The following is a 26,013-nucleotide window of genomic DNA, read 5'->3' on the forward strand; positions in this document are numbered from 1 at the left end:
CATTGTGGTCAGAGAATGTGCTTTGAATAATTTCAATCTTTTTAAATTTATTGAGGCTTGTTTTATGTCCCAGCATATGATCTATTCTGAAGAAAGTTCCATGAGCACAAGAAAAGTATGTGTATCCTGGTGATTTGGGATGTAATGTCTTGTATATGTCTGTTAAATCTAATTCATTTATCAGGTTGTTTAGGTTTTCAGTTTCGTTATTGGTCTTCTGTCTGGTTGATCTATCTATAGGAGAGAGTGATGTGTTGAAGTCTCCCACAATTATTGTGGAAACATCAATTGCTTCCTTTAGTTTTGCCAGTGTTTCTTTCATGTATTTTGTGGCACCTTGATTGGGTGCATAGACATTTACGATTGTTATTTCTTCTTGTTGAATTGCCCCTTTTATTAGTATGTAGTGGCCTTCTTTGTCTCTCAAAACATCCCTGCATTTGAAGTCTATTTTATCTGAGATTAATATTGCTACACCTGCTTTCTTTTGGCTGTAGCTTGCATGAAATATTTTTTTCCATCCTTTCACTTTCAGTTTCTTTGTGTCCCTGTGTCTAAGATGAGTCTCTTGTATGCAACATATTGATGGTTCATTTTTTTTGATCCATTCTGCGAATCTATATCTTTTAATTGGGGAGTTTAATCCATTTACATTCAACGTTATAACCGTGAAGGCATTTCTTGAATCAGCCATCTTATCCTTTGGTTTATGTTTGTCATATTTTTCCCCTCTCTCTATTAATATCCTTTATTGTACCCATACCGAATATCTTTAGTACTGAACCTTTCTCCAAGTCTCTCTGTCCTTTCTTTGTTTCTCTGTCTGTAGGGCTCCCTTGAGTATCTCCAGTAGGGCAGGTCTCTTGTTAGCAAATTCTCTCAGCATTTGTTTGTCTGTGAAAAATTTAAGCTCTCCCTCAAATTTGAAGGAGAGCTTTGCTGGATAAAGTATTCTTGGCTGGAAATTTTTCTCACTCAGAATTTTAAATATATCGTGCCATTGCCTTCTTGCCTCCATGGTGGCTGCTGAGTAGTCACTACTTAGTCTTATGCTGTTTCCTTTGTATGTGGTGAATTGCTTTTCTCTTGCTGCTTTCAGAACTTGCTCCTTCTCTTCTGTGTTTGACAGTGTGATCAGTATATGTCTCGGAGTGGGTTTATTTGGATTTATTCTATTTGGGGTTCGCTGAGCATTTATGATTTGTGTATTTATGTTGTTTAGAAGATTTGGGAAGTTTTCCCCAACAATTTCTTTGAATACTCTTCCTAGACCTTTACCCTTTTCTTCCCCTTCTGGGACACCAATGAGTCTTATATTTGGACGTTTCATATTATCTATCATATCCCTCAGGTCCATTTCAATTTTTTCAATTTTTTCCCCATTCTTTCTTTTATGCTTTCATTTTCCATTCTGTCATCTTCAAGGTCACTGATTCGTTGTTCAACTTCCTCTAGTCTTGTACTATGAGTGTCCAGAATCTTTTTAATTTGGTCAACAGTTTCTTTAATTTCCATAAGATCATCCATTTTTTTATTTAGTCTTGCAATGTCTTCTTTATGCTCTTCTAGGGTCTTCTTGATTTCTTTTGTCTCCCGTACTATGGTCTCACTGTTCATCTTTAGTTCTTTGAGTAGCTGCTCTAGGTGCTGTGTCTCTTCTGATCTTTTGATTTGGGTGCTTTGGCTTGGGTTATCCATATCGTCTGGTTTTTTCATATGCTTTATAATTTTCTGTTGTTTTTGGCCTTGTGGCATTTGCTGAACTTGATAGGGTTCTTTTAGGATTTGTAGACCAATTGAAGTCCTTCTCTCTAATTTATCAGATCTACAGCTTCGTGGAGTACACTTTCTCTAACTAACCAGCAGGTGGCGTCCACGAGCCACCTGTTCTCCACAAGCCAGTTCTCCCCTGCTTAGCCTTTTTGGTGAGTGGGGGAGTGAGTCTTGTGGGGTCCAATTGGTGTACCAAGCTTGCGTGTGTAGTTGGTGTTGCCTGCCCTGTGTATGGGGCGTGTTTCTGGGCAGTCAGGGAGGGGGGGGGTGGCTCTAACAATCAAATCTCCCTGGTGATCCTAGAGTTTTAAAGCTGCTGCAGTAGTCTAATCCTTCAGTTCAGTCCTGCCACAGTTTGTCTCTGCCGCTGACCCACAAGTCCTTGGTATTGGCGTATGGCTCCTGAGACTTGCAAGTGGGCCCCTCTTCCAGGCCGTGCACCCCAGGTCCTCTGTTGAGGGATGACTGTGCTATGTCACAGGTGAGTGCTGTCCCCCCAGGGCAGTTCTGGGCTGCTGGGCTGTGTAAGGAGGCTCCCAGTCTGCTGAAATGATGGCTGAATGGGGCTTTGTTAATTCACACTGCTCTACCTTCCGAACTCTGGGACAATCAGCTGAGGTTGCAGGGAAGGCTAATGTCCATGCCCAGTTTTGTGGTGTGTGCCTGTAATTTGAAGCACTTCCGTCACACTGGGTTGTCTGGGGCAGTTCTGGGCTATGGGGCTGGTGATGGGCAGGAGTGTTTCCTGTCCACCAGGATGATGGCTGTGAGCGGACACCCCCCTTTTCTTGGGAAGTTGTGGTGTTTAGTGAATTTTCTTAGCCACTGGATTATTGCGTTTTGACTCAGAGCTCTCCTAGTTCTGCTCTTGACTTGACCTGCCCAAATTGCAAGTCTTTGAAGCTTTCTGTATTGGGCTTCTTAGAGTAATTGTTTTAGAAAAAGAAAAAAGGATTAAAAAAAAAAAAGGGCCCTCCTCAGAGATCTAATGGGTTATTGAAATGCTAAGAGACAAAGCAACTAGGGCCATTAAGGAAAGGTCCACAGGGCAGAGAGATCAGCTTTTCTTTGGGATTTGCATATGCACCTCAGGGCCCTTCCCCTTTCTATGTTCAACAGAACTGCAAAAATCCTCCGCTTTTATTTTGGAGTTTTTCGTGTTGTTTTTTTTCTCTATGCCTGTCTCCTCTCTGCTGGGCTGGCTGCTCTCAGATTCTCTGGTGTCTGGTCTCAGTCTATCTATGGTTGGAGTCTGGATCAGTAGAATGAGATTCTGATAAGGGCTGCCACTGCAGTTCTCCTTTCTCCTTCCCGGAGCTGACAGCCCCTCCTCCCACGGGACTGAGCCTGGCAGGGAGGGGCGCGGGTCCCCTGGCCGCAAAAACTTACAGATTTCGCTGATCTCAGCAGTTCCACGTTTTCATGAGTGTTGTATGAAGTATGCCGAAAGTCAGATTGCTCTGTGGTGTCCAGTCCATGCAGTTCCTGGCTTTCTACCTACTTTCCTGGAGGAGTAACTAAAACATACAGCTCACCAGTCTGCCATCTTGCCCCGCCTCCCCCAATCTATTTTTGAACCTTTTACATCAGAAAGAATCAGAATAAGAATAAAAAAAAATAAAAAAAGAACATCCAAATCACTCCCACCCCCCACCCACCCATACCACCCTATTTTTCATTTAGGTTTTGTCCCCATTTTCCTACTCACCCATCCATACACTGGATAAAGGGAGTGTGATCCACAAGGTTTTCACAGTCATACTGTCACCCCTTGTAAGCTACATGGTTATACAATTGTCTTCAAGACTACTGGGTTGGAGTTTGGTAGTTTCAGGTATTTACTTCTAGCTATTCCAGTACATTAAAACCTAAATATGTTTTCTATATAGTGCGTAAGAATGTCCACCAGAGTGACCTCTCAACTCCATTTGAAATCTCTCAGCCACTGAAGCTTTACTTCATTTCATTTCACATCCCCCTTTTGGTCAAGAAGATGTTCTCAATCCCATGATGATGGTCCAGATTCATCCCAGGGAGTCATATCCCATGTTGCCAGGGAGATTTACATCCCTGGGAGTCAGGTTCCATGTAAGGGGAAGAGCAGTGAGACCACCTGCCAAGGTGGCTTAGTTAGAGAGAGAGTGCCACATTTGAGCAACAAAGAGGCACTCAAGGGGAAACTCTTAGGCACAATTATAAGCAGGGTTAGTCTCTCCTTGCAGCAACAAGCTTCATAGGGGCCAGCCCCAAAACAGAGGGCTCAGCACATCAAGCCATCAGTCCCCAATGTTTATGAGAACATCAGCAACAATCCAGGTGAGAAAGTCCAACACCTCTCCCAGCTATTCAGGGGGGCCTCGAATATATATTTTTATTTTCCACCTCAATTACTTTAGGATGTGCTGCTATTTCATTCTAATCTATACAGACCTACCATAGCTCAGTTCCTATTCAAGGTTCCATGTAATTGTAGTGTTTGAACAAACTGACTGTAGAAATTACATTGTTTAGAAAATATAGATCCTACACCAAATAAACATCTCTTCCCTTGGTCTCACATGGGAGTTGAAGTTTTAACACACTGTCAGTTTCAACCTTTACCCTTTGGCCCAATTGGCTCTAGTCTTAACCAGATCTGCTTTATTCATATCTTTATTTGAAGTCAGTCTTGCCATTTTTAAATTGAGTTGTTTGTCTTTTTTGTTGTTGAGTTGTAGGAGTTATTTACAGATATATAGTCAGATACATAGTTCCCAAATATTTTCTCCCATTATGCAGATTCTCTTTTCACTTTCTTGATCATGTGCTTTGTGCACTAAAGTTTTAAATTTTGATGATGTTCCATTTATCCTTATTTTTTGTTGTTCTTGCTTTTAGTGTAAAATCTATGAATACATTGCCTAACACAAGGTCCTGAAGTTGTTCCTTTATGTCTTCTATGAGTTTTACAATTTTTGTTCTTATAATTAGGTATTTGACTTTTTAGAGCTAACTTTTTGTTTATGGTGTGAGGTAGGGGTACACTCTTAGTCTTTTGTGGCAGACTTTAATTTTTACAGGGACCTATATGACCCTTGGTTAGTGTGGTTTTCATGCATAGAGGTATATTTTGCTACAAGGTAAGCTCCTTTATTTTCTCTTCTGGACACGTTAGGCTGAAAGGGAAAAGGCAAATAATTCACTTAGCTGAAATTTAAAAAATATAACGTTCTCCAAAACAAAAGAGAAAAATAAGTTTGAATTATTGATTAACATGCTTTTTTGGTTTCTCTATGATTTCAGTTAACCATCATATTCTCATTTTCAATAGCATATTTACTCTAGGAAAACAATATACAATAGAATCCTCAGGACCTCATCTATAAATTTGATATTGACCAAAATATGTTATTTTTGTTTGATCTATAATTGGGGCTTGAAAGCTTAGCAAAAAATTAAAGTTCTCCAAACTTAGAAGTAACACAAAACACTTATAAATATAATCCATTAAGGCAAAAATATTCCAAAGTGCTTTGAAAAGTCAAATATCACTACGATCTACTAACTTCTTCTGTGGCATGGTACTGAGGTAATTTAACTTAATACAGTGACCCAGTCATTTCTTTTACTTGTGTTTAGGTCCTCCCTTCTTCTCTGCTGAAACTGAATCAGCTACAGGAATGGCAACTTCATAGAACTGGTTTGCTGAAAATTCCTGAATTCATCGGAAGATTCCAGAACCTCATTGTGTTAGATTTATCTCGAAACACAATTTCAGATATACCTCGAGGAATTGGTAAGGAAGATTGCTGTTAGTCTTATGCTATTGTATCTATATGGAAATGTGATTTTTATTGAGAGATTTTTAAAGAATACATAGGATAATCTCATCTTTATATACCGCTGAGTCTTGAGAAAATTTTAGACATCTAATCTAAATGGAAGCTTCCAGGGGATTCAAGCTTTTGGATTTACTGGGGTGATTCAATATGAGATTTCAAAATTCTCTTTGAAATTTTGTGGAAGTTCTCGAAACAATACTGCTGGTTCAGCTTTTCCTCTTAGAAGACAGTCTGTTGGAGGCAAGAAAGAAAAGTTTCTTTGGATGAGGGTTAAAAAATCATATTGTTCAGGATATAGTAGCTAGGACAGAATGAAAGTGTTATTTTGCTTATAGCACTAATAGATTTGGCCCTTGTTTGACGCGCAGGACACAGGCTAGGAAAAAGGAAGAAGCTAAGAACTTTGAGTTTGCCACTGTGAAACTGGCAAGTAAGTTAAGCTATAATAAACATTGTATTATATCATATCTATTTGTTCTCTATTGTGTATTATTCTTGTAGGACTGCTCACTAGACTTCAGGAACTGATTCTCAGTTACAACAAGATCAAAACTGTTCCCAAGGAACTGAGTAACTGTGCCAGCTTGGAGAAACTAGAACTTGCTGTTAACAGAGATATCTGTGACCTTCCACAAGAGGTCAGAAAGATAAATGCCTACACTTTTATTTTCCAGCTATTAATGGATTACTTTCCAATTGTGAGACTATTAAAAACAAAGCTAATGAAGAAATGCTATGTGTTTTAATTCAGAGAAAAGTATTTTGTGAAAACCATATCCTAATACTACAAGTAAAATGTGTTTTTAAATAGAGAAAGATCTATTTAGCATAAAAGATTATTGTCAAAGGGCTGACATCACTTGTTGACTAGATTTTGATCTCTTTGGAGACCTGAATGAATGTTTTAATTATTTTTATATTCCCAATCAATAAATGACCATCATAATGTGGTGATAGAAAAACTTTTACTAGTTGGTTTTTATAGAGTGATGCTTTTGTTTTTTAATTAGTATTTGGTAACATATATATAATACTAAATTTCCCGGAGAAGAAATGATGAGATGTTAATTCTGCAGTTTAAGAAATGTGTTTGCTAGATTTGTAGGCTCTACGAAGTAAAAGCAAGACAATGGGATTGGAAAGCCTTCCAACTTTGATTTTGTGTGATGCTTTTGAAACCAAATTGATCATACAGATAAAGGCATTTGCATTACATTTCAAACATATTTAATGCTCTTAGAATCAGCAAAGTTCATGGTGCATTGCCTTGATAACCATGACTTTGTCAGTTAAGAGCTAATAATAACAATACTCAAAATAAAATAGCAAGAGGATTTCTTGCCCCACTTTATCTTAGTAAGTGTATTAGTTTTTTTTTTTAATCAAACATATCACAAATATTTGCTGCAAGTAAAACCTAGCTTCAGAGTATACATTTCATCTTGTACTGTTTCCATTAGTAAAATGTTTATTCTTTTTAATGATGAAAATAATGCTCACAGGGACAATTTTTTGGTACTTACAAGAAGGTCAATAAATATTTTATTTTTAATTTCTAATTCTTGTGATTTTTGTTTCTAGGGTTGGTTCTGTCACTAAAATTCTGCATGAATTTGGGCATGTCTATTATCCTGTCTTTTTTTCTTTCTTTACAAGAACTAACTTATAATGGAACAAACACTGAACTGAGAATTTGATCCTGGGATTCTTTAATTCAGAAAGTGTGACCCCTAAGTAGCTGTGTGACCTTGGACAGACCACTTAACATCACTAGGTCTCAGTTTTCACATAAGCAAGATCAGGAGAGTTAGACTAAAACAATTTAAACATCTTTTCAATATTCTAAAATTAAAGGGTTCTAGTACTACCAAGAATCCAGCAATTAGAGACTCCTCTCTCAGCTATTAAATTCCACACACTGTATATACACAAACATATGCATATTAAAAAAACAATATTTTATATTCTCTTCTAAACCACGTGACATTTTTAAAAGTCTGATGACAATTCTGAAAAAGCACTTTATTCATTGTTTGAATTCCAATGCTACAGTAACAGTATCACTTAATAGAATGCTTCTACTTTTTTGCATTATGCACAGAACACTGCATTTCTGCACTTTTTTTTATGGTATAAAAGTTGTGGACTGAATCTGAACATGCCCAGACAGAAATAAAGCATAGAACCTTCAAAGCTAATGCAGAGATTTTTTTTTTTCTTTTTATCAAAGTCAACTGAATTCTTGCTTTTTGAAACTTTCAGTAGGATATTTTATGGAAAGAAGGAAAAGAGTTTGTGGCTTTATGTTCACAAAACTTTGAGTTTACATCGTAACTCCATCATTTTCTAGTTACATGGCCTCTTTGAGCTATTTTATCCATAAAATGGAAATAATGACACTCACCTTGTAGGTTGTTGTCAGAATTATTAATTTAATGTACAATGGTGAGCAACTCAGGTGCTCACAGCTTTTTCAATGGGGGATGGAGGACAGAGATAACTAAAGAGATATTTAAAAATGAATGAACTAGAGCTACCGGCATCTACATGAATACATTTAAAAACTGTATTAAGAGAAAAAGCAAATTAAAGATAAGTGCAGTGTCATAATTTTTACGTAAATTTTAAAAACATACTAAATTTTGTTTATAAAAATATATATAATAATAAAATATTAAAAACATGCCTAGGAATGAAAGTTAACAAATTCATGTTAGTAGTTGCCTCTTTAGAGGAAGAAGGGAGGAATACACACAGGGCTGCAGTTGTATCTATGTTTTCTTTCTTAAGCTGAGCACACTGGTGTTTCTTATATTATTTTCAATGATTTTTGATTATTTCATTTGCAAAAAAGAAAATTACCAAATGGTAAATTCTATGTTTGAGATAATGTAAAGCATCAGGCACAAAGAAGAGGGCTTGATAAAGATACTTATTATTTTGAAGTTTGTTTTTCCCCATAGGAATTTCAACTGCTGAATTAAAGAAAAACATAATAATATATCTACTCTCAGAAAACAAAGCACTCAAGCACTAAAATTCTGCCAGACAGGTTCTGTAAACCCTGGAACTTGGCTATTTTGGAAGATACATTGTCTTTGAAAAGAATAACCTTCTATGAGATAGTTTTTCATTTCCCCAGAGGGTCTTTAGGTTTATTTTTACTTCATGTTTGTTCTGGATTACTATGACTAAATAAGGTTCAAGTATAACATGAACATTCCTTGATGTGAAATATCTCCTCTGCCCATGTGAGTCTCCTACTAGTTTACATTGTGGACATTTGTTCTGAAAAACCTTGCTTTGCTCTTTAGCTCAGCAATCTGACAAAGCTTACGCACCTTGATTTAAGTATGAACCACTTCACTACGATCCCTCCTGCTGTTTTGAACATGCCTGCTCTTGAGTGGCTTGATCTGGGAAGCAACAAACTTGAACAACTTCCTGATACCATAGGAAGGTAAAATAACTTTATGCTAACAAAAGTCTTGGTAAATAATTGAGCACAACAGATTCATTTGGTTTTAACTATGCTATGTTTTAATAGAATATTTACATTTATTCTAAATGAATAAGAGTTTTGGGAAAGGAGACACTGGCTTTCTGATTTAAATAAATGAAGAAGGAAATGCCATAACAGCAACAACATTGCTTAGTTTGTGCCAGGCACTTCAGGAAACTAAGGATGTTACCTAACTTGCTTAAGATCACAGCAAGTGGGCAAGCTAGGATTCGAACCTAGGCAGTCTGGCCCCAAAATCCGTTCTATTAATCATTATTCTATATTGGTTTAACATAAATTGGCATACTAATAATTTGATATAGTTCACTCAAGACTATGAAGGTCAGGTTAGATAACATTCTTAGCAATTCTTTAAGAAATAGTATGAGAATACTAAAGAATCTGCTATAGTTCTAGAATATGTTAATTTCATTTCTACCACCACATGATGAGACATATAGTATAGACAAGAACTCGCCCATGCAGTTTCCTTAATAGTCAGGGAATGTGAAGTCAGTTAATCGAATAGGTATATTAGTTAAAGAACATGTTTTAAAGGGTGACATTTCTTTGATTTTTAAGTTAATAAGAACCAGACTTTTCATATTGTGTGACTAATTGCAGAAACTTTTTTTTTAATCCTTCAGAATGACAAATCTACATACATTATGGTTGCAACGGAATGAAATAAAATGCATGCCAGAAACAATCAGCAATATGAAAAATCTGGGTACTCTTGTTCTCAGCAACAATAAATTGCAAGATATTCCAGTGTGCATGGAAGAAATGACAAATCTAAGGTAAAAAGCAGAAGACACAAAATTGACATGTTCCTTTCTGGCTGTAGAACAATGTAACATAGAGAAATTGTTATTAATAAATTTGAGTTCTCATTTATATGAATGAATACATTTAAAAAGTCATTTCCAACTTTGAAATTCTATAATTTGATGAATAGAATTCATATAATACTGGCCTAAATTATTCAAGAAAGACTACTTTAAACTAATGCAGTACTGGGATTTATCAGTTCTTGAAAATATCCTCTATTGATGACATTCTCAACTAAAACCATAATTGTAACTGCCAATGAACCTCATTAGCAATATAAATAGTGATCATTTCCCTTCAGAATAACTATAAATGGACACTGGCAATTATTTTAGAGATACAGGGAAGATATAACTTTTTACTAAGTTAACTATCATCAGAACTCCTTCAAGTGCTTTCATTCCAATATTTCCTGACAGCATCAGAATTCACACCAAAAACCACAACTTCCATAACAAAATCATTCACTCATTCATTCATTCACTTATTCAACAATTACTAAGCACTACACCAGGTGGTGAAGTTACAATGATAAGATACAAAAGTCTATAAAAATGCAAACTTAAGTTCACAGTATTGTTTAAGATGCATTGTAATTGCTCTTAGAAGTGAAAATTGTAACATGTCAAATATATGCTATGAACTAAAAGCTGCTTTAAGAAGCTCTTTGAAAATAAGTTGTCTCAAGCTAATGTTTTTTTCTTCCAAGAAAGAAATTGAAAGATTCTTGGGATATATCACATCTTACCAAGACGTTCAGTTATTGTAACCAGTTAAAAAAAAAATAATTTAGTGTATTATCATTTGATTTTTCTCCAGGGAAATAAATGTGCATTTCTATGGCATCTATAAAAAGTTTTTTTTTTTTTTTTAAATTTTTTTGTGACCTATTAGGTTTGTCAACTTCAGAGACAACCCACTGAAATTGGAAGTAACACTTCCTCCCAGTGAAAGCATAGATGAAGAAGAGGATCGGGAATTATTTGGCCTTCAATTTATGCACACATACATACAGGAATCACGGAGAAGAGCAGGTATGAAGTTTATGTACAATATGGATTAAATATTCTTTTTGGTAAAGGAATGTGTACTTAATTAACTTCTACCTTTCTATTCCCTCATGGATTTCTCATTCATCTTGTCTTTTCCATCCAATTCTGGTCTCTTGGTCAGTATTGTGGGAGGAAAAAAAGTGAAATTCAAATTAGTTCACAGTTCTAATAAGGGCTTAGAGAGAGAATTTGTAAAGATATTCAATTATCTTTTAAATGGAAATAAATTACTTGGCCAAGCACTTGAAGAGTAACCAAGAAGTGAATGAAGATAGGATTCTCAAAGCTTTACTACTTCATTCTACTGGTTTGTCGTAAATGCCAACTTACTTCCATGAACACTACTACCCTTCCTGCCGTTCCCATTTTTTCTACAATTCACAAACTGCAAAAACCATTTTACCTAGGAATGAAAAAGTGACGAGAACATGGACTTTTAACCAATAGTTGAAATGTGAGGTTTTATATATATGTCAACCACATAGTCTCTGATAATTTAGAATTAAGCTACTTTTTTTTTAGTTAAAGGCAAGACTTTAAATCAAACCAAATTAGGGACAAAGAGCACAACTCTTTGTTAACAATGAAACAAATGTTTAGCAATAGAAAATCATGGTTTTATAGTTCACCAAAATGTTAAGTTTTTTACTTAAAAGTATAGTTCAAATCAATGCAAAATTCAGTTACTAGTTACTCTGAAGAGTAAGTATACTGTGGACAAACAATAATAATTTTTCAGCTAGAGGATATAATCCAATGACAGTTGTTTAGGAAATGGTGATTAGATCTACTGCAGCAAGGTCACAGAACTAATAGCATGAAAGACAGACTGAAGGCTTAATAAGTATAGTATAGTTTGGGGCCTAATATTGGAAAGCAGAGGACATCATATATATACAGGACAAGTAGGAGACAGAATTGATGACTGAATGAAGATGAGAAAAAGGAGTCCAGGACAAATTTCAGTTTTTGATTACAGCAGTTGGATATATGTTTATGCTGAGATGGAGAAATGAGGTATTTTAAAGCTGGCTGTAGAATCAGGTGGTAGAAGGGTAAGTTGAGTTCCAGTTTTAATATAATAAATTTGATGTAACTCTGTCATTCAAGAGGTAATTTAAAATTCAAGAAAGAACATAGTTACTTTCTTATGATATGTTAAGGGAAATAAAAAAGTTGGGGAAAACAATATTGATGTAAGGTTGGCAGCATGTTGAAGGGCAAGCTTATTTTCTCATAATGTATTTTGTATCATTGTCAGAGACATATCTTTAGGCTTAATGGGCCACTGGCCTATATTGGTATGATGACTCGTGTGTGCATGCATGTGTTTTATGAAACATAACTTAGATTATGACTTTCTGTAGAATATCTTTTATTTCTGGGCATAAATTTTTGAATGATGCAAAGCAAATTGTATGATGCAAACCAACATTGCCTGTTACAGTAAAATCAGGTTAATTATTGAATGCTCTATTATCTTCATTTACGTTCTCTTGATTAGGGGGCATGAGTAACTACCTTAAAACACAACCAAACTAACTTACTTAAATAATGCTTGACATAAAACTAGTAACAGGAAAAAGGTAACAAACTAAAAGATAGTAATATGAAAGCCTGCCTATTATGTTATCAAAAATAGATCCATGAATTACTACTCATAAGTTAATATTTATTGAGTATTTACTCTGTGCTCAGATTTGTTCTAGCATTTTATGTTATCTCATTTGATGCTCCCAAAAACCTTGAGGTAGGTATTATTATTATTATTATTATTATTATTATCATCCTCATTTTAAGAGAAGGAAATTGAGGCACAGAGAGAATAAGTAAGTAGCTTGTCCAAGGTTATAAAGCAAAGAGGTAGAAGGGTTGGGATTAGTACCTAGGCAATCTGACAAAATGTGTAAGATTAAAGTAAAAAGGTCAGGAATAAAAATGGGCTAGGTTTCTCATTTACAATTCATAGTCACAGACCTATATGCTAAAAAGTTATCTAATAATAATAATATAAACTCTAAAATTAGTAATTCTGGATCCCTGTCTTTGTAAGTATATTGATAATTAAGTAAAGATAATTTTTACAAATAAAGGCAGAAACAAATTAATAATAAGATGTGGAGAAGAGTAAGAGCGCTACCCTATATTCAGAAATATTTGTGCATAGACACTACCCACAAAGTTAAGTAAGGCCTAAATAGGAGAAGATTTTTGGTTCCATTCTCTAATTTCCATATTATTTCAAATTATTTTCCTGAACAGGAAAGAACATACTTATATTTGTACTAGTATGTGTAAACACTGCCTGCTAAAAGATCTGTTATTGTAATTAACTTCAGAAGTTATTTGCAAATTTCAAGTTTAATTTGTGAATTATGTTTATAAATATGTGGTTTACTGGAAGGTCTAACCAGATAAGTTATCCAACAAAACATGAAATGAAATGGGTTTTTTTATTGAAAACATGTCTTCATTCTGGACAAATTCTGATAATATATAAAATAGGTATGGCTCTGAATATCTGAAGGTGATTTCATTAATTGATTGTGAACATCTTTGAATTGGTTTGCATTTGAAAAAATTGCAATTATCCTTTCCAGATCTTCATGGGAAAAAATCCTTACATATGCCATATTCTCAGATTGGCCTATGTTACACATGGACACTTGGGTCATTACATCTTGTACTTGAGAAATAAAAACATATTAAATAATAGGAACATGTTGGAAGCAATGTAGTTATTTTAGATTATTTGATTTTCTTATTCCTTTGTTTGGGAATGGTTTATTAATTTTCTTGGGGTATGGCAGGAGCATGTTGGAAGCAAAGTGGTTATTTGCTTTACTTAACCCTTTGCTTTGTTTTGTTTGAAATGATTTTGTTGTTTGTTTTTTTAAATTTTTTGATAAAGTGAAAAAATTTAGGAAAGAAATAAAAAGTAAAATAAATTTTCCAAATTAATGCAAATAGAAAGATAATGTGCTAGTTATGTGTTGACACATTATGTGTGTTTCAGATAACCAAGTCAACTGTTCGACTACTTTACCGATCTCTATAAATACTGATGGATAGTATAATTCAAGATGTCCTGCTGAAGAGGATTACTTTGAGATTTGGTGAATTCTCTCTTTGGACTTCTGAAGTCAAAAACAAAGCTATTTCCAGAGTTTAATGAGGCTACAATATTTTTAAAAAGTTCATATTATCTGCTATTTAAATTATATTTTCATGAATATAAAAATACAATTAAAAATCTTATTTTTTTTGTGGAAGACAGATGTTCAAAATTTCTTTTCCATTAAGCAGTTGTTTCCGGTGATGATGAATGATTTGGTAAGGCTGTTAACAATACATTTTCCAAAGACACCAGAGGATCTGTATAGTACTGTAAAGCAGAGCTGAATCCCTTCTGCTGTAAATACTGGATTCGGCCTTGGTCAATCAGCAATTTACAAAGATGCCCTATTTTCTTCTTTTCTTCAACAGTAAGAAACCTAAGTTGAATAAACACACAAAACAATGTTAAAATTTTGTAAAAGTTTATAAAAAAATCATCCTGTCACTTTTTTTTGTTGAGAAGCTGCTAAATAACCTACAATATACTAGGTATAATGTTCCATTCTCCCAAGACACATTTTATTTATGACCACAATAAAAATGTATTTTAACTAAAGCAAAAATTAGATTGTACAGTATATTTTCATGAATAAATTTTTACAATAGTCATCTACAGAGAAAGCAAAACAATAAAATATTGCTCCCTTAGTGTTGTACATTACAAAATTAATCACTTACCCAGGCAAACCCTCAGCGCTATTATCTGTGAGTTTGAATCCACCATCATCATGTTCTTCACTATCAACATTCTGATTATCTTTTTTCTTTGTGGTAATATTTGAAGCTTCCAAAGATGTCTTCCGCATTCCACAGGTTGCCCAACTACTCATTCGCTGGAAATAGTGGAATTCCACTGCTCCAAGGCCTAGAGCCCTGAAATATTCTTTGCCCACATAATGTCTCCAATCACACCTGTGGTGACAACAGAGTGCAATAACAATGCCAGCCACAGGGGTCCACTTCTCTGGAACGTTTTTTTCATTTCCTTCCTTGGTCAAAGTGTTAATTTCTGTTTCTGTTTTATCATTCTTTATGCGTTTGGCTAAAGGTTCTTCATTCCTTTCCTCACAACTGGCAGCATAGGTTTCAACCAAACATCGTAATGCAAGATCTGCAAACACAATTATGTGGTCCCCCCCAAACCACATCATCTTTTTAAAAAATGTATTTTTTACAATTATTAAGCAGTATGGTTTTAAAAAACCCAACAGCAACAAAAACCTACTTAGCTTTATACTTGTAATAATTATTTCATGAATTATCAACTTTGTTCATAGTTGCTCTTTTCCTCATTATCTTCTTACTTTCTCTAATGATTTATTTTGCATAAAGCCTACTTCCCAATAAAACTGCCTGAAGCTTAAGATCCACAATTGGGAAAAACTTTTATTCCAATACTTGAATGGTCTCTCATTTCTCTTACCCTAGCTGAGGAAATGACTTGAACAGAAAAAAAATATTTACCTATATTTACATTCCAGGTAATATTTGAGCTTAAGAAACCCAGTGAAAGATATAAAGAAGAAAGACAGCTCTGTTTAGGTGTCAATCTGAAATGTAAGATGTTCACAGCAGTGATGAGCTGAGGAGTTGAGAAGGGGCCAGAATGTAGCAGGTGGGCTGTATAGAGTAGCGTGACTGTATTTAGGTACTCATTCAGCGAATATTTATTAAGTAGCTTTCATGTGCAAAGCATTGAGGTTGCAATGATGATTAATACACAAACTTCTAGGTGAATGTAACTCCATATTAAAATGAAACTTTTTTTAGTACATTTCAAAACCAAACAAATGGATTTTTGATGACTATGGCTACTTCTCATTGAAGACTTCTAAATTGTTGATAATATCAGAAGCACTACAAATATATACTTCTATAAAACATTTCTATTGCCAACTATGTTTAATCAAAAGCATATATACATTCAAATTTTACTACCCTGACACAAGTGAATATTAAATTATTTGAAATTTCACTAGCAAATTTAATAGATGAATTCAAGTCGACAAACATTTTTGGGAACCTACTGACTGGATAGAGAAAGCAATAGCTAGTCTATTATTTCAAATGCTATTATTTTCTAACAAATTATTTGCAGCTATTATTTTATTTATATTTGGCTTAAGTAAATGATTTTCAGAAATGTAAATGACAAGAAAAATGATTAAAAGAGTGAAGTTATTTTAGAATCAGAAAGAGCTTTAATAATTTATTTCAATCCCTCCTTTACAGAGAACTTAAGTGACAAAGCCACAAATCTAGTAAGTTATAAAGAAACACAGCAAATGGAAGTCATGATTATTCCTTCATTCAAACATTTACCAAGTTCCTGTTATTTACCCAAGCACTGTGTAAGCATATGCCTATGCTCAAAAAATTTATGGCATAGTGGGAAAATTAGTTATATAAACAAATAATTACAATTAAAGAAAGTAAAGATATGTAGAGGGTATTACGCTAAACACTAAGGAGACTCTCTGAATGTGGTGACAACTGAGCTGAAGGGTAAGTAGAAACTGACCGTTTTTTTCTGTTTGGGTGGGGGTTGGGGGTAGAACTTCAGGTATAGTGCAAACAATATGATATATAGGAAAAACACACAGGGTTTGATGTTGCTGAATTGTAAATTTGGAGGTGGGTATTGGCAAAGAGAGGAAGGCAGAGGCTAGTTTACTGAGACTTTTATGTCATGTTAGAGTGCATGGACTTAATCCAGTAGGTGACTGGGAACTACTTGAAAAGTTTTAAGAAGGGGAAAGACACATTAAGTGTATAGCAGATGGGTCTGAATAGTACTATTTAAAGGACAGATGGTGGAAGATGTGCATGAAAGAAACATACAAGGGGAAGGAAACAGAATTTCCTAAGAGTAAGCAACTGCAGCAGAGATGTTCGGTAAAATAATGATAAGAGTGAGCAGGTGGGATTCAGATTGAATGAAGGGGGCCAAGTATGTGGAGAGAAACAGATCTGGCCAATGTAGAATACACTTTTGAGAAACTTGGATTAGATGAGTAGGAGAGAGATCTGGTGGTAGCTAAAGAAAATTAAGAGTGAAAGGAGTGTGCTTTTTTCCCCACCCATGATGGAACTGGTTTACTTCAGAAGGCTTTTACGAGGGTTAAATGAGATAAGGTACATGAAAGTAGTCTAACAACTATCAAGGACAACATAAATATATAGTACTCAAAGCCATTTGTGGTCAACTTGAATAATGTCTCATGGAAGCTCCAAGCTCCCCCATGGGGGTAAATGATGATACTAGCAGGGGCAAGGAAGAAGATGTATTAATAGTTAATATTTACTGAGCACTAATATGTGTAAGATACTTTGCATGTAACGTGGTAAATTATATATCATAATCTCCATTTTACAGATGAGATAAGCAAAGCTCAGAAAAATAATTTGTCAAGGTTACATAGCAGAGTTGAACCTAGACTATCTGATTCCAAAACTCATGCTCTTTCCACTGCATCATGCTAGATCTGATGGAGAGAAGTGCTAAGACCAGAGATCTTAGAATTTTTTGTTTAACATTTCTTTTTTGTTCTTTCCCTTGCAAACACTCCAGAACCCATACAAAACAATCTTCTAGTTGGAAAGGGTTCAGAGTCCCTACTAAGCAACTTCTCTAAAAAGTCAGTCACTTCTGCGGTGGGATCATACATGTTTCATAAATGATTCATTTCCTTTTTTGGTTGAAGTATAACCCAAAGAACTTTAATGTCCTATATGGACAGTGTTTACATGCAAAACTCTTAAACCATCCTACCAAATGGCCCAAATGATCACATAAAAAGGGAAGCGCTGTATGTGATAACACACAGGGCCAGTGCTACTATGGAAAGTTAGTGAGTTATAAATATAAGTGATCTGAACTATTCCAAAGAGGCTATTTAAATGGTTGGGTCCATGTTAAATTAAAAATTAAAGTGCAGTCTAGACAATATTATTATGTTTACATACCTGTTGCCACACCACACAAATGCTTTCCGATTCCTACCACAGGTAGTTTTTCTTCTATTAGCACAGGAATCTTGTCTGAAATATAGGGAAATGAGAATTAAGTTAGCTATATTATGAGATATATGATTAATGTGGTTTTCCAAAAGAGAAAACCAGAGTCTTTGAATTTTTGAGCTATAAAAGACTCAAACAGAAAAATTCTCACACTTTGTAGCTTAGGAATGGCTACAAAGATACAGTGATTTGCTAAGATATACAGCTGGCTATTGACAGAGTTAGAATTAGGCCAATGCTCTTTCCTCTATGCTGTGCTAAATCTTAATCCATTGATAAAAACTCAGACCCTTCCTCACTGGATTTATTTGGCCTGAATACTATAATTAACACATATTTAAGACTGTAAAATCTATAATCAATATACTGATTAAAATAATAGAGCATGTCATATAACTTGATCAATAAAAAGATATTGTCCTTGCTATTCACACTTGTTCTGAAAATAACAAAGTATCTATAATAATCCTGTAAAAGTGAAGCAAAATATTTCAACAACACAATGCAGTAAAATGTATTATATGACAATCATGGGTTTCATTTTCATTCCCTATTCATTTTGCTTCTTCTAAGATTCTGAAGTGAAAAGTATACATCTCTCTACAAATTCTGCTACAGCACCTAGAATTGTTCAAAGGAGGTCCTCGGTAAATATTCCACCTCTTCTGCTATCTCGCTTTCAGATGGTAATATATGCTAGCATAAATTGGTGCCAAGTGGAATAATTTGCTTTTGTCAGGGAATACAGAGGTTTAAATTAAGGTGCTTCAAGAAACTTATCCATAAGGGTAGAGAAAAAAATATCTAAGAAACTCTTTCTGCTTTTATACTTGACAAATTACCTCATCTTCTCTTCCTACTACTTCTTTGGGCTTGGAAAGCAGGGTAGATGAACTTCTGGACAAAGATGGAAGATTGAACACAAGTATCTAGTTTGCTCCCTCCTAAAACTCCACCAAAATAAGGGTAAAAAGATTTTTAAAAAGGTATAAATTCACAAGGTCTGGAAGAAGAGAAAAGGAGGCAAAAATGGGAAAGGCTGAGAACTGACCCAATTTACTCCACAAATCTCTAAAAGGCTCAGGTATTGAGGTCACTGGATATACTGGAAATGAAACTGGGGTGGCTGTAATAGAGAGTATTGGGGTAAAGTCTGTTTAAGAAGTAGTCCAATCCGGACCTTAAGCCAGGTGACTTCCTCTTTCCCACAAGGTGGAAACATGGAGATGAACTCCCTAGAACTGGTAAAATAGGGGATCTCTAGACTGAGCGGCAATAAGCATTTGGAAGTTGAAGTGTGGTAAGATGGAATGATTATGTGAGTGTGCATACCGATACCCCAGCTCTTGTTTCCTACTTGGTCTCAGGATATTGGTAGCCAGACCTTTACTGTCTAAGGCAGCTGATCAGAAGAAACGTCTCTGAGGAATCTGACCAGCCCAAGAGGAAAAATCTCATTAGGCAGGTCACCCCAAATTAAAGCTCAGAGTTAACAAGCCCACTTATGTACTTAAGGGTTTTTAGTCCCTCAATTTTAACTGTGCACAGACCATCAAAGAGTACCAGATGTTTGAGGATAGCCTTTAACTTGAAAGAGACAGACCAAAACAAATAGAAAAGAGCAACGTGGTGACATAGAGGTTATCAAGAGAGAAAAATTATTTTAAAAACTATCTTTAATATCTTCAAAGATGCAAGATATTGCAATTATGAAAAAACATGATACATTACAGATAAATTCAGAGAAAAAGTCTTAAAAATTAAAACTATAATAAAAGACAGCAAGTTGAGGAACTCTTAGAAAGTACAGAAAAAAAGAAGAAAATAGAGAAATCAAGAAAATTAGAGAACCATTCCAAGAGGTCTAATAACTAAATCCCAAATATTCTTCCATAAAGGAAGATAAGAAAAATGGAGGAAAGAAAATTATCAAAGAAAGAATGCAAGGTAATTTCTCAGAAAGCTGAGAGTCCTGGAATCTCTAAACCAGGTTTTGCATGTTCAGGAAGCCCAGAGAACACCACACAGGGTAAACAAGAAGAAAAATACACCCCATCATATATTAATCACACTATTGAATGCAGAGGACCAGGAAAGAGTTCTGAAAGTTGCAAGAGAAAAGCAATGTATTATGTTACAAAGGAGTCCCAATAACACTGAGTGCTGATTTCTCATCAGAAACCATGAAGGCAAGAAGGTAATGGGTTGAAATACTTAAAAGTGCTGAAAGAAAACAACTGTCAACCAAGAATTTTCTTTCAAAAATGACAAGAGATTAACTCATTCCCAGATAAACAAAAGCTGAGGAGGTTTATCACCACTTGATTTGCTTTACAAGCAATGCTAAAAGGAGTTCTATAGACTGAATGAAAAGGACACTAGATGGTGGTTCACAGTTGCATAAAGAAATCAAGACCTCTGGTAAAGGTAACCATTTGGGTAATCATAAATGCCAGTGTTAATTGTATTGTATTGTTTGGTATATAACTCCACTTCTTACTTCCTACAGGGGCTACAATGCAAATGCATAAAGAGTAATGATAAATCTATGGTTCTACACATACAATGTACAAAGACATAAGTGGTAACAAGTACCAAAAAAAGGTGGGGGGAAAGATGGGTATAGGAAAAGTATACGTGTATGCTACTGAAGTCAAGTCGATATCACACCAAATATGATTGTTATGTATTTAGGATGTTTAATTTTAATCCCATAGTATCCACAAGGAAAATATATGAAAACTATATCCAGATACAAAAGAGAAGGCACTCAATATGGGACAACATAAAAAATCAAATAAACATAAAAGTAGGCATTAATGGAAGAGTTGAGAAACAAAGAAGGTATAAGACTTACAAAGGGTAAATAGCAAAAGGGCAGAAGAAAGTCCTGCATTATCAGTAGTGACTTTAAATGTAAATGAATTAACCTCTCCAATCAAAAGGCAGAGATTGACAGAATGGATAAAAAAGCATGATCCAACTACATGCTGTCTACAAGAGACTCGCTTTAAATTCAAAGACACAAGTAGGCTGACATTGGAAGGATGGAAAAAAATATACCATGCAAGTGGTAACCGAAAAAGTGCTGGGGTATCTATACCAATATCCGAAAAAACAGAGACTTAAGTAAAAAACTGCTATGAGGGACAAAGATGGTCATTATATACTGATAAAGGGGCCAATCTAACAAGAAAATGTAACAATTATAAATATATATGCATCTAACAGCAGAGCCCAAAATATATGAGGTAAATACTACAGATTTGAAGGGAGAAATTGACAGTTCTACATTAATAGTAAGAGACTTTAATATTCTACTTTCTATAATGGTTAGAACCTCTACTTAGAAGCTCAATAAGGAATTACAACACTTGAACAATACTCTAAACCAACCAGACCTAACAGACATATATAGAACATTTCACCCAACAACAGAACACACATTCTTCTGTGTACGTGGATCATTCTCCAGGATAGACCATATCTTAGGTCACAAAACAAGTCTCAAAAATATTGAAATCATACAATGTAGCTTCTCCAACCACAATGGAATAAAGTTAGAAATCAGTAACAGAGGGAGAAAGGGAAAATCAACAAATACGTGGAAATTAAATAACATATTAACTAATTGATTAAAGAGGAAATTACAAGGAAAATTACGATATACCTTGAGAAATTAAAATGACAATACAACATAACAAAACTTACAGGATGCAGCAAAGGCACTGCTGAGAAGGAAATTTATAGCTCTAAATGCTTACATTAAAAAAGAAGAAGAACTTCAAATCATAGATCTAACTTCAAAATTGGAAGAAAAAGAAGAGCCAACTAAACCCAAAGTGAGCTGAAGGAAGACAATAACAAAGAGTGGAGATAAATGAAGTAGAGAACAACAACAACAATAATAGAATCAACAAAACCAAAAGTTGATTCTTTGAAAAGATTGATAAGATTGACAAATCTTTAAATACACTGACGAAGGAAAAAGATAGGATACAAATAACGAAAATCAGAAATGAAAAGGGGGGATATTACTATCTACCCTGCTGAAAAAAAGAGGACTATAAGAGGATATTATGAACAACTGTACACCAATAAAGTAGATAACCTAGATGAAATGGACAAATTCTTGGAAATACACAAACTACTGACACAAGAAGAAACAGAAGACCTCAACTAATTACTAGTAAAGATAGTGAATCAGTGGTCAAAAACCTCCCAACAAAGACCAGGATTAGATGTCTTAGGGGAATGCTACCAAACATTCCAAGAAGATTGAACTCCAATTCTACTCAAACTCCTCCAAAAACTGAAGATGAGGGAACACTCCCTAATTCATTCTATGAGGCCAACATCACCCTTATATTACAGCCAGATAAAGATACAAGAAAACTACAGCCCAATATCTCTTATGAATATAGATGCAAAAATCCTCAACAAAATACTGTCAAACTGAACCCAAAAGAATGTTAAAAAAAATTATACACCATGTTCAAGTGAGATTTAGCCCTCGTATCCAAGGGTGTTAAAACATAAAGAAAATAAATTAATGTAATACATAACACTAACAAAATGAAGAAAAAAAAAAGCCACATGATCATCTTGATGCAGAAAAGGCGTGTGACAAAACCCAGCATCCTTCCTTGAAAAGACACTTAGAAAAATAGAAATATAAGGAAACTTTCTCAACATGATAAAGGATATATATGAAAAATGCACAGCTAACATCATACTTAATGGTGAAAGACTGAAACCTTTCCTTCTAAGATCAAGAAGAAGACAAGGGCGTTCACTGTCACTGCTGTTATTCAACACTTTACTGAAATTCTTGTTAGAGCAACTAGGGAAGAATAAGAAATAAAGGCATCCAAAGTGTAAAGAAAGAAGTAAAACTTTCCCTATTTGAAGAAGACATGATCCCATATACAGAAAATCCTGAAAAAACGCACAACAGAGCTAATAACATGAATTCAGCAAAGTACAATATCAACACCCCTAAATCAGTAGTGTTTTTATACACAAGCAATGAACAATCAGAAGAAGAAATCAGGAAAAAAATTCCATGTACAATAGCAACTAAAAGAACCAAATACATAGGAATAAATCTAACCACAGATGGAAAGGACTTGTACTTAGAAAACTACAAAACACTGCTAAAAGAAATCAAAGAACTAAATAAATCGAAGGACACTCCATGTTCATGTATCAGAAGACTAAATATTGTTAAAATGTCAATCCTACCTAAAATGATTTATAGATTCAATCCAATACCAATAAAAAATTCCAAGAAACTTCTTTGCAGAAATGGGAAAGCCAATTATCAAATTTATATGGAAGGGTAAGGGTCCTGAATAGCCAAAGCCATTTTGAAAAAGAAGAATGAAGTTGGAGGACACACACTTCCCAATCTTAAAACTTATTATAAGGCCACAGTAATCAAAACAGCATGGTACTGGCACAAGGACAGACATACAGACACCAGTGAAATAGAACTGAGAGATTGGAAATTAACCCTCACATTTATGGCCAACTGATTTTTGACAAGGGGGAAGACCACTCAATTAGGAAATAGGGTTCTTCAACAATGGTGCTGGGAAAACTGGATCTCCATTTGCAAAAGAAAGGAGGAGGACCCCTATCTCTTACCTTATACAAAAGTCAACTCAAAATGGATCAAAGACCTAAATTTAAAAGAACTGTCAAACTCCTAGAAGAAAATGTAGGGAAGCATCTTCATGACCTTAAGTTAAGCAATGGTTTCTTAGACTTTGCACCCAAAGCACAAGCAACAGAAGTAAAAAGTAGATATATAGGACCTCAACAAAATTAAAAATTTTTGTGCCTCAAAGGGCTTTATCATGAAAGCAAAATGACAACCTACACAATGGGAGAAAATATTTGGAAACCACATATCCGATAAAATTAATATCCAGAATATATAAAGAAATCCTTCAATTTAATGACAAAAAGGCAACCCAATTAAAAAAAGGACAAAAGACTTGAACAGACATCTCTCCAAAGAAGATATACAAATGTCAAAAAGCATGAGAAGAGACTCAACATCATTAGCCATCAGGGAAATGCAAATCAAAACCACAATGATACCATTTCATATCCATTAAAATGGTTACTATTAAAAAAATGGAAAATTACAAGAGTAGGAGGGGATGCGGAGAAATAGGAACACTCATTCATTGCTGGTGGCAATGTAGAATGGTGCAGCCACTGTGAAACACAGTTTGGTGGTTCCTCAGAAAGTTAAGTATAAAACTAACATATGACCCAGCAATCCCACTTCTAGGTATATACCCAAAAGATTTGAAAGCAAGGACTCAAATAGATATTTGCACACTGTCATTCATAGCAGCATTATTCACAATTGCCAAAAGATGGAAATAACTCAAGTGTATCCATCAACAAAAGAATGAATGAACAAAATGTTGTATATGCACACAATGGAATATTATTCAGCCATAAAAAGGAATGGAGTTCTGATACATGAGACTACATGGATAAATCCTGAAGATATCATGTCAAGTGAAATAAGCCAGACACAAAAGGATGAATATTGTATGATCTCACTGATGTGAAATAATTAGAATAAGCAAACTCACAGTCAGAATCTAGAACATACATTACCTGGGGTCAGGGTTGGGATAGGGTATGGGAAGTTAAGGCTGAAAATGTATGAGTTTCTCTATAGAATGACGGAAATGTTTTGGTAATGGATGGTGGTGATGGTAGCACAATACTGCGAATATAATTAACACTTCTGAAATATATATCTGAATATGGCTAAAAGGGGAAATGTTTGGTGGTATATATGGTAATAGATTAAAATTAATTTAAAAAATCCATGGATGTGCATAGCACAAAGAGTGAACCCTGAGTTAAACCATGAACTATAGTAAACAGTGCAATAATAAAAACGTGCTTTCATCAATAGTAACAAATGTACTATACCAATGAAAGGTGTTAATAATAGGGTGGTATATGGGAATCCTGTATCTTATGCGTGATTGTTCTATAAACCCACAACTTCTCTAATGAAAAAAAAATAGTGGTTAGAAGAGGCTGAAAGGATATGTTTGTATTATTTTCATTTAAATAATATGAAAAATCAAAGAAAAGATGTAGAAAGGGTACCGAAGACTATGATTGAGGGATGTGTGTATGGAATGTGAGTTCCATAGGAATGACTTATTTTCTTTGTTACAATTTAGAATTCTAGGAAGTATCTTTTACACACTAGAATAGACAGAGAACTATCTCAAATTTTTAAAGCTTTAGGTAAAGTTATGTTAATTATAGGCAGAAGGCTAGCTGATGATACGAACACACAGAATAATCAAGTCAAGCAGGACAAAGAATCAATACAAGGGCATATTATCAAAACTTTAGACTCTTTCCTAATATAACCCTTCATTTGACACTGAAAGACAATTTTTTAAAGTCTCCACCCTAATTCAATTAATATTTATTTAAATGTTACATATAAGATTTTATATTAACAATAGATTAATTGCATTTTGTTTTCCCATGTACTATTCTGCATGACTGGATTCTAAGCAACCTTCAGAGTTTTGAAACAAGTGAAAATTGTTCAACTTACTCAAACACAAGTGTTGAATATCTATTTGAAGTCTTTTAAACACTGAATTTTTCTTCCTGTGTTTACCGTCTACCTGCACAAACAGAACATTTTTATAACAAAGGCTTTTTACTATGTAAAAATAAGCTTTAAGAAAATGAAGAGATTACCATTTGTTGCAAAATTCAAAGCAAATAAAAGTTTTCATCTCATTTTTTAGTATTAAAAAATAGAATCATGAATTTAAACATTCAAGATTGTATGTTCTTTAGTGAAAATTCCAAAATTGTAATATAACATTTT

The 26,013-nt window shown here is 34.5% G+C and overlaps 2 protein-coding genes across 5 annotated transcripts in view; one reads left to right on the plus strand and one right to left on the minus strand.

Moving 5' to 3' along the window:
* LRRC39 (leucine rich repeat containing 39) overlaps window positions 1–14,251 on the plus strand; it is a 44,279-nt gene extending 30,028 nt beyond the window's left edge. For both annotated transcript variants that reach the window (XM_037826549.1, XM_037826550.1), the window contains 6 exons: window positions 5,392–5,548; window positions 6,096–6,232; window positions 8,909–9,054; window positions 9,744–9,896; window positions 10,822–10,961; window positions 13,996–14,251. In XM_037826549.1, the coding sequence (XP_037682477.1) occupies window positions 5,392–5,548; window positions 6,096–6,232; window positions 8,909–9,054; window positions 9,744–9,896; window positions 10,822–10,961; window positions 13,996–14,051 (789 nt within the window). In that variant the 3' untranslated portion in view covers window positions 14,052–14,251. The remainder of the gene's footprint in view (window positions 1–5,391; window positions 5,549–6,095; window positions 6,233–8,908; window positions 9,055–9,743; window positions 9,897–10,821; window positions 10,962–13,995) is intronic.
* Window positions 8,007–26,013, minus strand: part of TRMT13 (tRNA methyltransferase 13 homolog) — a 32,423-nt gene continuing 14,416 nt past the window's right edge. For 2 of the 3 annotated variants that reach the window (XM_037826547.1, XM_037826548.1), the window contains 4 exons: window positions 25,732–25,804; window positions 18,063–18,137; window positions 14,775–15,207; window positions 8,007–14,473 (listed from right to left, as the gene is read on the minus strand). In XM_037826547.1, the coding sequence (XP_037682475.1) occupies window positions 14,278–14,473; window positions 14,775–15,207; window positions 18,063–18,137; window positions 25,732–25,804 (777 nt within the window). In that variant the 3' untranslated portion in view covers window positions 8,007–14,277. The remainder of the gene's footprint in view (window positions 14,474–14,774; window positions 15,208–18,062; window positions 18,138–25,731; window positions 25,805–26,013) is intronic. The other variant, XR_005215292.1, reaches the window with a different exon arrangement.

This window comes from Choloepus didactylus, chromosome 2, assembly GCF_015220235.1.
Source record: "Choloepus didactylus isolate mChoDid1 chromosome 2, mChoDid1.pri, whole genome shotgun sequence".
NCBI lineage: Eukaryota > Metazoa > Chordata > Mammalia > Pilosa > Megalonychidae > Choloepus > Choloepus didactylus.